Raw genomic sequence first — 12,902 nt, 5'->3', positions numbered from 1 at the left:
GGAGCTTTTCGAAGAGTAAATCTTGCTAGTGTTTTCTCCTCCTTTGTACAGGGATAAATGGCACATCAGGTTCAGAGCTCATGATGCATGGTAACTAAATTCTCTGAGAGTAATTGACATGACCCAAATAGGGGACAATGTGGGAAATTGGATTCTTGCTTTCTTAATGTATATTAAACAGTCTGCAGGTATAGTGACGTGAAGTAGTCAGGCACATGAGGATGTATATATATACCTGCAAATGTCTTAAAATGAAAGGATTGGGTGATAAGCTGAAGAAGAATAGCAATTTTATTGCTCCTGCTAGAGATTTGCTGGCTAATAATCTGTTGTTTGGTTCCTTTGAGAAGTAGGCAGTCCATACAGCCTTGATGTCTTTGAAGGCCATTTATATTGGATAGCTAAGGAGCGAGGAGAAGTCTGGAAGAAAGATAAATTCGGAAGTGGAGAAAAAGTGAAAGTGCTGACTGTAAATCCATGGCTTACCCAAGTGCGCATCTATCACCAGCACAGATACAATCAGTCAGGTAGGTAATCAGTGTCCTGGTGAGCAATTCCTTGGTATAAGATCAAAGTTGGTATTGATGCCCTCAGAGAGCTTAGTAATCTGTTAATGCATCTATCAGTATGTGATAATTTCTGAAAACTAAAAACGGAATAGAGGCTGTCAGGTGTTTTCTGCACACCCAATGTGAAAGCAACAGTTGAACACCACACACTGCTCTTTAGTGTCTCAGTTCTAAATTATGACTCTGTTCTTTCTCTTCTTCCCCTCCATCATGGAGTTATCATAGAGGTGGTAGTGACAATATGAATTTATCCTGTAACATACAAAGTGCTGGCCATTTAATGCTGCTTCCAAAGGGGATTTCAGCTGTGACATATCCACAGTAATCACAAGGGAGGATGTCCAGATGAACATCCAGCATACCCCTTTTTTAAAGGTGTTTTAATTTTCAGAATCAGAAAGTTAGAAAGCTCCGTATTGCTTGGAGTTGTTCAGTTTCAGCTTGGTGTTACAATGGCTCCCAACAGCCATAGTCTCTCCCTTAAGAATGTAAGAAAAGGCAGAGAGAAAGTTTTAAAATAAATGTGGTATTTGGGCATCAGTTGTTCTAAAAATGGATCTAGACTTGTTTAGATTTTTGGTGTGTGGTATTGAAGAGTTACGCTACTGCCTATGGAATTGCTCTGCCTTACCTCAGAATCTGCTGCATTGCTTCTTCAACTGCCTTATCACTTTTTTTTTTTTCCCCAGTGCCTAATCCTTGTAAAGATGTCTGCAGCCACCTCTGCTTGCTGAGACCAGGAGGGTACACCTGCACTTGTCCTCAAGGGACTCGATTCATAGAAGGCAGCAGCACAGAATGTGATGCAGGTAGAATAATTTGTCAAATTGGAAATTTAAGAAAAAGAAGGCTTTAGGAATGCAAATCCATTACTGAATTACAAATAAGGAGAGATGAGCTAACTGATATGAGAGATACTGTTAAGTCAGGACATCTGGCTTTTATTCTCAGCAATCACTGATTTGCGGTCATCTCTTTGCGCGTAATTTGTAAAATGGTTATAGATGCATCACTCGAACTGACCCAGACCTAGCTGCAAAATTGCCACTGTTTCTGATTCTTGTTTCAAAATTCAAAAATGTTTGACTGTAAGTTTTTTCAAATTAATTGATTTCAGAACTAGAGATTTTCTGAAAAGTTATGGCTTGCAATTATGTTTACAATTCTGTATAAGGTTTTATTTGATCAGTGTAACAGAATACGATAGAAACTTGAAACAATACTTACAGTACTCGCAGCATGAACAGAGGTAATTTCTAGGTAATGGTCTAGTATCTTTTAAGCGCTAGAATTTAGTGCTTGGTTGGTACATTGCATCAGAGCCCCCACACTGCTTCCTGGAGTGCCAATAAAATAGGAGTGCTCGGCCTTTCTTGAGGAGAAAGAGTATACCACTACAGGATTTCTATTTCTCTAGCTGAGAGTCTGCATTCTTAGCTTACAGTGATGAGGGTAGTAGCCAGAAGTCCTTGTACTTGCCCTTCCAACACATCTCTAATACGTAATGCTTTATAACATTGTCTGGTATCTTTTCCATGGTTAATCTTTTCTGAATGCTCTCCTTTTTGCATTGCACATGCTGTGGGCTGCAGAAAGAGGAGCTAGTAATATGATGTAATAATTAATAATAATTCTATGTAGTAATGAATGGAATTGCGAAATACATGTTTAAATTAAGGATCAGTAGCACTGTTGATTGCATCTGCTATTGGCTGTTTATTGCACTAAAGACACTACACTTGTTATTTTTTGTTGAAACTGACTTACATAAAATGTCCAGGAATTAACAAATATCTGCTTGACCTTATTTTGACAAAAAGAAAGGATACAGCAGATAAGGTATTCAGTACTGTTCCCATATTCAAACTTCAGTTTTTACCTTGACTTTAAGCAAAGTTAGCTGTGATGGCCATAATTGAAGGTACTGACCAAACATAACTTTTATATATAGCTTTGGTTTATTTGGTCCTTTCCCCATATTGCAGCTACTGAGAAACAAAGCCTGTAAGATTTTTGTATTTTCCCTTTTTGTATTCCATTTGCTTGAAGGGAGTTTTACCTGTAAAGAACATTGTAGCAACAGACTTCCTCTGGCTGATAAAATATTATGAAAAAAGTGTTATGAACTAATTTATTAGTGTAAGACAGACAGTCAAACCTCTTACTGAAGGCTAGTACAACTTTTCACTTTTTTTTCACACTTGTTTATTTTTTCACTTGAGTCAGCATTAAAATAACATCAGAACATTTAGAGCTCTATATTTTGGCCAGCTCAGGCAGCACTGGTGCTTGAGCACCTCGAGGCTACTGGAGCACAGCTGAGACTGACTTGATGAAGAACAGGCTTCTGTGCTACCTAGTGCCAAGCTGTCAGCCTGCACTCTGTACTGGCAGAAAACTTGAAGACTTTGGGTTTCTCTCTCGTTCTCTCTGTCAGGATATATGATAGTTTAGAGAGCCCTCCTGCATGTGCATTTCCAGCCACTGCTTTTTGTCATAAGTAAATGTATCACAGGTTTGCCCTCTGTGCAACTTGCAGTTGGTTGGATGGTGGAGTCTGGGAAAAGGGGATTAAATATTGCTGCTTTCTGAATGGAGTTTTGAAGGGTGGTGGTGGTGGGCTGCATTGCATAGGCAAAAGAAGGTGATGGGACATGCAGCTTTTGGGTTGTCTGTGCTTGATTTTATCAAGTAAGTTGTTGTTTTGTGAGAACAGCTTTAACTTCAATTAAAACAAGCTAATATGTCAGAAAAATAAATGACAGCAACAAATGCATATGCTATTAAGAGCAAAGCTTCTGAAAAGTAGCCTGTGAGCTTGCACACGCAAGTTCTGTGAAGATAAATAAAATGCTGTATGGTATTATTTCTTTTGTTGAAGGTGTCTTGATAACACATGTGGCTTTCAAATTTTGCAGCTATTGAATCCCCTCCCACAATGCCACCAGCTTGCAGGTGCATGTATGGAGGAACATGCTATATAGATGAAAGTGATCTTCCAAAATGCAAGTAAGTCAGTATATCGTTAGGGTAGTCCTGGATCAGATTGTGCTGATTTAGTCTCACAAAACAATTAAAATCTTTGAAGTGTGTTACACATGCTTTGGACGATGTCATACATCTGCAGTATCATGTCTGTAACAGTCACAGAAAAATGTATATATGCATAAAAATAGCAGCAATGTAAATGCATCAGTTTGGAAAAAACAAACAACAAAAATAACCCCCAAAAAACCTTGAAAGGCAAACCTCTGAAGATTCTAGCAACAGGGTATACTAAAAATTTGTACCAATGTATAGTGTTTTGTGGATGTAGCTTGGAACAGCCAGTAGGTGCCACTGATGGTTCACTAAAACCAAATCTTTTGGCTTCAGTGACTAGTTTTCTGACTCAGTGCTTTTTATTTCCACTTTTAATTCTATGAAGATAGCAGACCTACTATATTACAGTCAGTGAAATATATAATTACTGATCATGTTAAAAATTACAGCATGTAGGTAAACATTACAGAATATAATAATAAAGCTGAGATCCTAGACTTAAGAAAAGCCATTCAGTCAGCTCTCCTTCTTACATTTACAGGTGTTCTTATGGATACACTGGGAATTATTGTGAAATAGGATTTTCAAAAGGAGTGCCTCCTGGAACAAGTAAGCTTCAAGTATATATTACATTGATATTTTGAGCTAAGAATGTACAATATCTCACTGTGATACTTGTTCAGGGTCAAGCTTATAATTCTTTGTACTCTTTTTTACACTGAACTATGTTTGCTTGAATGTTTGCTTATTCTTCTGTCTTTGATAGCAGCAGTAGCAGTGTTGCTGACAGTCATACTAATCATAATAATTGGAGTGTTAGCGGTTGGAGGCTTTTTTAACTACAGACGAACAGGCTCCCTTTTACCAGTGCTTCCCAAACTACCAAGGTATGTTTTAAAGGCTTTCATAGCTGGAATGTCTGTGCACTGAAAATATGTTTGTTCCTAAATATTTCTGAGAAGTCCAGTTTATTTGCCATGTGCCCATTCTGGTGGAATATGGGAAGTGCAGTGTTGCAGCAATTCCACTGGCTTTTGATTCCAAATCGTATCGTAGCTGATCATTACTTTGTAACAAAGGACTATTGTAAAACTCTTCTACATTCTAAATTAGCTTTTAAATAATGAGCAATATAGAAGACTGTTTACCAGATCTGAGACTGGATATTCAGTTCAAAAAGATACAAAGCACCATAGTTACATGTGTTTCAGCTTTTTATGAAACTTTGTCAGAAGATGATTCTGGCAAAGAGATCTTTTTAACATTGAAAGGCTGAAGTAATCTGCAACATTGTATTTATCTGTTAAAAATACTATGGGGCATGTATAGTGCACTTCCGTTTCCAAAGCCTGAGAAATCTGAGTTTGTTTGCAGGCTCCTGCTACCCTGGCAGTCATTTTGTCCTGTTTTGAAAACTAGCTTTGTGAAATATCCATCCAAAATACTTGATGCTTTAAATCAAAAGGAGATGAACAAAAACATTTGTTATTATTTTATTTTAAAAAAAGGCAGAATATGATGCTTCAAATATTTTAGCTTTAAGCAAATTGTGTTTTTTTAAACATAAAGCTGTGTCTTCATTATCTTTGCACCAATTTTGCAGTAGTAGCTCTTAAATCATTGTAATCAGTAATGTGAAGGTAGCTATAACTGCTTCCTCACTGGAGGATTACACTGAACTAAGTAAATTGATTTATGACTGTTTTTTGTTTTGTGGGGATTTTTTTCAGTTTAAGCAGTCTTATAAAATCTACTGAAAATGGCAGTGGGGTAACTTTCCGATCTGGAGCAGATGTGAGTATGGACGTAGGAGTCTCTGGCTTTGGAGGAGACTCAGCTATAGACAGAGCAATGCAAATGGTAAGGTTTTAGTTCTGAAATAATTTTTAAAAATTGTGTTCTTTTAATGTCATTTTCAGCTGATAGAGGGAAGTCTTTTATGTAAAAAAAAAAAAAAAACCAAACAGTGAGATGATAAATGTGTTCTAGAAAAAGAATTGAGTGATAATTTCCTGAAATAGATTTTTGTAAATTGAAGGCAAGGACAAGTGTAGGCTGTTCTTCAGAATAATGTGACTTTTCTCAAGATTTATATGGCAGAATATATATTTTGGCATATTCATGAGCTATACCGGGTATGAATAGCCAAATATTGCAACAAGGAATTTTTGAGGGCCTTTTTGTTCCATAAAACCATGTTAAATAGGTGGTTTTCAGATCCAGACTGTAAGTTAGAAACGTCAGAGGTAAAACTCAGGCTTAACCAAAGCATACACTACTTTGCACAACAAATTATAATGCAACAGTGTTTTATTTTAGCAAGTTTAAAAAAATAATGTTTAATAGTTTTGGGGACATCATAAAGTATAACTCTACTTCACCTATACAGTTTTGAACAGCTGAGAAATAGTATATGCTTCTTTTTCCTATACTCTATAGCTTTTCCACATTAAAAAAAATATTTTCCTTTTCACCAGAAATACAATGTACAAAAGGTTTTTACTTACAGGAAACAGATCACAACTATCTTTGAATAATAACCATTTGCTGCAAAGTCTACACTGGAAGCTTCCTAAACTTTTAAAGATAAGTTACAGACTTAACTGACAATAAATTAATATGAAATGAAACAGGTAGTGAAGTTAAGCTCACAATATATGTATATGACCTTTTTCTAGATGAAGAAACACACTCTGTTAAAGGTAGACAGCTTGTCTAATGAAACTACCATCTGAATATTTCAGTAAATACTGGGAAAATAGCTTTAGGCTTGAATATTACCTCAAATCTTTTTCATGCATGAAAACTTAATGGTACTTTCCATTTTCTGGCCTAGTACTGATATGCTCGAGTCCAACTGATGCAATTTATGCACTGCAAGTAACAGGTGTGGCGGTCTGGATAAAGGCTATTTCTACATAAGTGGCGTTAATTCTCATGTATCTGGAATCTAAACAAAAAATTGTATAGCTCACTGGAAAATAATTCAAAGGGTTTGGTTTATGGCAGCAAAGAACTCTGGGATATGCCTCCTAAAATTTTAATATCGTGTGTGCGTTTGAAGGTGCTAGAGGGCTATTTTTCAGTGTGGCTCTTCTTATCCAAGATAGGCTAATTAGAGGAAGCTGCCATGAGTTCACTGTATGGTTATGAGCTATACTTTGGTAGCATGAAGCATGAAGCCTTATGGCATGAAGCAGTAGCTTGTAGAAATGAGGTAAGTTTAAAGAACTAGCTGATGTACTATCCCCATGTTATTCCCCACTATTCCTGTGATGGGGCTGTGACAAGGAGCAGGACAAGTGGGTCTGGGTGGGGTTTTGCTTTCATTATGCTTGCACCTGTTGATGCTGGCTAGCCCTAAGTGGCTATCTTATGCAGCACAAAATATTTTCTGAAGAAATACTTGGTACCTTTGCCCACTTGCTGTGGTAGTAGCTGCAGCTCAGGATTTGGCACAATGTGTGTGAAGCAGTTGCTACTCACACAGTCATCTTCATGCACAGGCAAAATATTGATTTATAATAAAAGATATGCTAAAAATCCTGAAACATTTTATTTCTGACATAACTCATAATTACTGCTTTGTCTCAAACAGTATAGCAGTCTCCCTGCTGAGACAGAGTGAATAAATCCCATTCTGTTATATGTCAGGTAGAGTTTACTAATTTGTATGTCATTTTGAAGTCTCTAAAATGAAATATTTAATTTAGGATTATGCTTCCTTTGATATCTTGTCCCTGTTGAAGGTGTGATTTGTGAGTCATCTTTCTTCATCACAAAGTACTTCAAGTCAGTTATTGAAATTTTGGGAGTTTTTTGTCCACCTAGGAAATGGGACAATATTGGAACAATCAATAGTCCAGGCTGCCAAGTTAGGGATTAAAATAATGGATGGTAAACTAACAATATGATTTTAACAGATGCTAGATTTTGTCTAAGCCTATGTAAAAGTAAACATGCATTTCCCCTGAGATGAAGAATTGGTCTAAGACTTAATTTTTCATTTTAATTAGACTCTTTTTTTTTTTTTTTTGTCTTTATAGAATGAAAACTTTGCAGTGGAGTCGGGGAAACAGCCGATCACGTTTGAAAATCCATTGTATGCAACCAGAGATGGTGGAGCCAGCACAGCCAGCACAGTTACAGTTGTTCAGCCAACACATGTAAGAGAAACTCAGGCTTGACTTGCACCTTTCGTTTTTCTTTGTGACCTTCTTTTCTCCTTTGAAGAACGTTAAATTTCCTTCTCCTACAGGCGGCAGCAGCTGGGAGTGAGGAAAACGAAAATTTTGAAAATCCTGTGTATGCCTCTGCGATATCTGCCAGTCCGAAGGAACCTCCTCAGAGTACAGATGCACCTCAGGTAGGACAGAGAAATGCTGTCTTGTTTGTTTTGTATTCTGAATTGGGGAAATTAAAGTGTTAGGGGAGCTGCAATATAGTTTCAGTTCTCTTTAAATAATGCCATGGAGTTGCACATAATGTGCATCAAGTCCAACTAACTGAATCACATTTACAAAAGCTCATCTGGAACAGTTTGATAAGAGAATAGCAGCAAAAAATATAGAATTGCCCAGGGCACACAGTAGAAGATCTATTTGGACTAAACCCTCTCTTCTTCCTGACCCACCCAGTTATTTTGGATTGAATAGACTGAAATAGAGAGTTACTTTTCACTGTTTGTTGTGCTTTGTTTTGAGGGCAGAAACTGGCCTGAAAATTGTAATGTAGTTGCTGTAAATGTTCATTGATCCACAGCAGAAATTATTATAACTAAGGCTTTGCTTCAGACTTTTAACAATTATTTGTTAAACAGTTATTGAATTATACCTTGATAGAAGCAGCAGAGAGTGTGTATGAAAAAAAAAACCAAGAAAATTACAAAACTACATTTGTAGTTACATTGCATTACAAATGTAGTTACGTTTTGTTTTAAAACAGGTTAAAACCAGGGGGCCTTTTTGGTACAGAAAATTGAAATAAGACCTTTAGTCAGCATACTGTCAATTTGCTTTTCTTTTTTTTTCCCCTCACGTTTATTTGTAACTTTACCCATGTTTGAAAGTTCTAGCAATGACATTTAAGACACTTGTTCTGTGTTATGTGTTACTGCAGGACATTTTGAAATAAAAGCTCTGTCAACCTGTTGTTGTAGTTTCATGTCATCCTTCAGTAATTTCTCTTGCATTGTTTTCAAGACATCTTTCCTATTTGTCTGGAATGATAGGCTTCCTTGAATTAATTTAGTCACTTCTGGCCTAGCCTCATGAATACTGCTTTGTGTGAAATCCAGCAGGAAAAAAAAGTTGGGTCCCATGCTTAGAATTACGATACAGTAATGTAAGAACATCCAGCTGAAATCACTGAGTCAGCAGTCAGTGCAAGTGAAATCAAATCCGACAACAGTGATATCTCTTTCCAAAGAAGTTGTGAGAAAGATGTATGAAGTTCTAATAATTTTTGTGTTACAGGAATCAAAGTGGAGTTTCTTCAAGAGAAAAATGAAACAAAACACTAATTTTGAAAACCCAATATATGCAGAGGTATTCCTTAGTATTGTATAATTCTATTTTTCAGCTAATATACTGCTGGACTTTGTTGTTGCTCTCATAGAATAAAGATTATGGGTAGGTTCTGCTTTTAAGTGAAGCAGCACAGAAATTCCAGCCCAGGTCAAGGTAGGACTGAAGTGGTTTTGAGAAAAGTTATAAGGTCTCAATCAGAAGTTGTTCAGCAGGCAACCCTCTCAGGCAGCACAGCTGCATTGCCGACATCTCTGCAATTCCAGCGCAAGCACTGTGGCCAGCTCCTGCTCTAGGATCTCAGGTGCTGGTTTCAGCTTTCTGGTGCATTCTGGCACAGTTAAGGGTCCAGTGCAAGTGGGAGGTGATTGCACTGCACTAGGAGCGAAGTGTCTGTTTCTGCCTTCTCAGTCTTGGCTTCAGCACTGCACAAAATTCCAATAGCTCTGTGTACTGCAGCTATATTTCTATACCAGCCCTATTTTTTATTTTTTTTTTGTCTACATAGTTGGATGAGACAGTTCTTTTAGGATGGTGTGCCAGTGGGTGGTATGTGTGCTGGAGGAATTCTTCCCTGGCTTGGGCACAAAGGTTTGGAATTCGGCTGACTTGACCCAGTAATTCCAGCCCTTTTCACCTTACAGTTTAGAATTTCCAGATGGCCTAAGTGACTTCAGAACCTCAGTGGCTAAAACTAGCTATCATTTGTGAAGAATTTAGGTTTCTAATGCTTGAACAAGGTGAGAGAGAGAGTTCAGGAAGCCAGAGATTCATTTCCCTAACACTAGTGAATGTAATTATTTACAAACAGTAGTAGTGCCAGTGTTATCCATGTTCATGTATGCGCATATGGACATACTAAGCTACTCCTGACATTAAGCATTAAAATAGAAGTCCCAGCATGTAGAGTAAGTGTGCAGTAGTTTATTTACTCAGCTGTACAATCTGAGGTGAAATTAGCATTTGATTTTGTTACAGGCAGTGATATGCAAAAATAACTTATACCATGACACTTGACTTTAGCAAAATAACTTGGATATTTATTTAGCATTTCTGAAAGTTGAGGTTGGATATTTTATACATTAGAATGTAAACTTGGATTTTATGATTATTGTTTCAGATGGAAAAGGAACAACAACAAGACCCAAAAAGTGTCCCTACCCCTTCTCCTTCACTGCCTCCCAAGATTACTCTGAGAAGAGACCAACCATTATCTTACACAGCAACAGAAGACACGTTTAAAGACACCGCCAGCCTTGTTAAAGAGGACTCTGTGGTATAACTAGGTAACTGATTTAGGGAAAATTAGACACATCCATTTGCACATATATTTTTTATAAACAGAAGAGTAAGGTTCACATTCAAATGCTTTATAAAAATACATATATCTCTTAGCCAATGGCTGGATATGTATGTTAAAACTATGCCTTGTTTTTTTTGACAAATGCCAATTTCTATTTTTATGAACAATTATCGTGATGTACTATATGTATATCTTTGCACTGGAGCTGTCTGAAAGTAATGTTATAAATATATTGTACATTTGTAAATTTTTGAAAGGTGATCTTGTTTGGTGATGTTGCTAGTAGAAATCTGTATGGAATTGGTTATATCTTTAGGGATAAATTCATAATCTAAATGCTTAAAGTAAAAAAAGAAAAAAGAACCAAACAAGGCAACTATAGGCACATTACTGATTTACAGGATCTTTAGAGTGTATGTTTATAACAGCACCTTTTGAAACTTCTGCTGGTGCTTGGGGCATCTTTAACACCTATTTTATATACTACTCTATGTAAAAATGGATGTCTCTGTTTATCTTGTGTTAAACAAATGATGGAAGAGTCAATGTAGCATCATTTTGCTGAAGGTGCAAAATGTTGTTCTTCCAATATTTTAACTGTTGTAGACAAAATAATTTCCTGTCAATCCACAAAACACATACCTTTTCTCAAGGTTCCAATTAACACCGTTCCATTAATAGCTTTCCTAAAAAGATCTCATATATTTAGATTTTAGTGCCATGAGTACTTAATTTAATAAGGTTTTCTCTTGCTCATCAATGGAATAGCTCTGTTTTTGGCCTGAGTCTCTGGAAGTAATTTGGACTATTAAATGAAGTAGCTAGATTTCTGTAGCAGCTTATTTCCAAACAGCAAAATACGAAAGATATTGGTTCATTAAAGAAATTATTCAGGTGTTTTAATGTGAAAATTTAATTTTATTGACTATTTATTTCCTAAGATGAACATTAATAGAAAGGGAAACAATTTATACTAATAGCAGTCCTTGTAGTTATTTGGTTATTTCTGTACCCTTCCACCAGAATATACTGTATATCTTATTAGCTTTTCTATTAATCAGCCAAGGTAGTTTCCACAACATGAACCATGTGAGGAAACTTTGAGTACTGCTTCAGGAGCATGTTATTCAGCATTCCTGCCTAGCTACTCATATAGCTTAAAGATTCCTGAAGTTATAATCACTGAGTCTTCTGCTATTTGATTGTTTTATATCTGAGTTCTCAAAATATTTACTATTTCTAATTAGAATGTTTATAACTACTTTGTAATGTACTTTGATTAGAAAAGACAACTGGAAAATGATGCTGCTGAATAAATCTAATAAATGTATTCTTTTATCACATTCTTCTTTCATAATTTGTGTCAAGGCTTTATGTACTTTTTTCAGTTGTGGAGACTTCAGAGCACTCTGAGATGAAAACAACAGTGCTTTAGGTAAAGTCAAATAAGAATAGTGCTTACTGCTTCACACAACTGTCTAAAGTTCTTGATATAACATCACTGACATCATATCACAGTAAAAACTGCCACATTTCACATATTAAATAAACTGGCCCTTGAAACAGGAAACTCTTATTATTGATTGTAGGAGACTGACTTTCAGTATGGTATGGACACAAGCAGTTGAAGCCTTAGTTCAATTAACTTGCACATCTAAGTGCTTTAAAAATTCCTTAGAATCAGAGACACAGCTTACACGTCTATAAGGCTATGAGAAAGGATGTCTTTGAAAGACAGGTTGCAGTTCTTAAGGAAAGAGTTCACAATGCTTTTTAAAGAGAGAAGACAGGGCTAACATTTCCACAAGTCTTGCCTCCAGTTGATACCATAAGAAAAATAGTATTGCTTTTGTGAATAATCTTTGTCAACAGAAAGATTTGGAATAATTTTTGGAGAAAACTGCTAATATGTCAGCCATATATCAGGGTTACCTTTTTTCCCCCCATAGCAATTTTAACTTTTCAGATGTGGAAGAAAACCATCCCTGGGATATGGTATAGATAGGTAGAATGTAGATTTATTGTTTAACATTCCTGATGATGAAGGATTCCTAAGCTTCAGCTGGGCCTCTTTCTCTCAGTATCAACCATAATGTACCCATCTGCTTATCTAATATCTATTTTTTGTATTTTGTTCAACAGAAGCTTTAGATTTTATTCCTAACTTCGTTTTCTACTTGTACTCTTTTTCTCTTACGAGGACTTGTCCCTGCTTGGATTCTTGAATTCTGGACTCATTCTGTTTCAAAGGCGGCTGATTTTTAGGGTTTTCAGCAAGTCTCATAATCTGCCACTGTATGGTTGATAAATTTAGACCATTAAGTTTTTTCATGTACATTCTCTTTACAGCTGTCAGACCAGATAGAGAGACCTGTCTCTCTTACAGGTATTTATCATGAAATAAAATAAATTTATTCTTGAAGCCATTTGGCAGAGAATAGAACCCATGAAATACTTACATGT

General features: G+C 36.3%; 1 protein-coding gene across 2 annotated transcripts in view; it reads left to right on the top strand.

Annotated features, from left to right (window-relative positions):
• The window catches only part of LRP2 (LDL receptor related protein 2), a 123,410-nt gene extending 111,641 nt beyond the window's left edge, over positions 1-11,769 (top strand). Inside the window, exons 70-79 of one of the 2 annotated variants that reach the window (XM_057423635.1) lie at positions 351-527; positions 1,259-1,378; positions 3,488-3,578; positions 4,153-4,220; positions 4,381-4,498; positions 5,342-5,471; positions 7,658-7,777; positions 7,870-7,977; positions 9,086-9,157; positions 10,257-11,769. In XM_057423635.1, coding sequence (XP_057279618.1) covers positions 351-527; positions 1,259-1,378; positions 3,488-3,578; positions 4,153-4,220; positions 4,381-4,498; positions 5,342-5,471; positions 7,658-7,777; positions 7,870-7,977; positions 9,086-9,157; positions 10,257-10,418 — 1,166 coding nt within the window. In that variant the 3' untranslated portion in view covers positions 10,419-11,769. Of the gene's footprint in view, positions 1-350; positions 528-1,258; positions 1,379-3,487; positions 3,579-4,152; positions 4,221-4,377; positions 4,499-5,341; positions 5,472-7,657; positions 7,778-7,869; positions 7,978-9,085; positions 9,158-10,256 lie in introns of both variants that reach the window. The other variant, XM_057423634.1, reaches the window with a different exon arrangement.
• The last annotated feature ends 1,133 nt before the right edge of the window (positions 11,770-12,902 follow it).

The sequence above is a fragment of the Pezoporus wallicus genome, unplaced genomic scaffold, assembly GCF_028554395.1.
Source record: "Pezoporus wallicus isolate ANWC-B61680 ecotype Strahan unplaced genomic scaffold, APGP_CSIRO_Pwel_v1 contig_1181, whole genome shotgun sequence".
Lineage (NCBI taxonomy): Eukaryota > Metazoa > Chordata > Aves > Psittaciformes > Psittacidae > Pezoporus > Pezoporus wallicus.
This window is presented reverse-complemented; position numbering and strand designations above follow the sequence as displayed.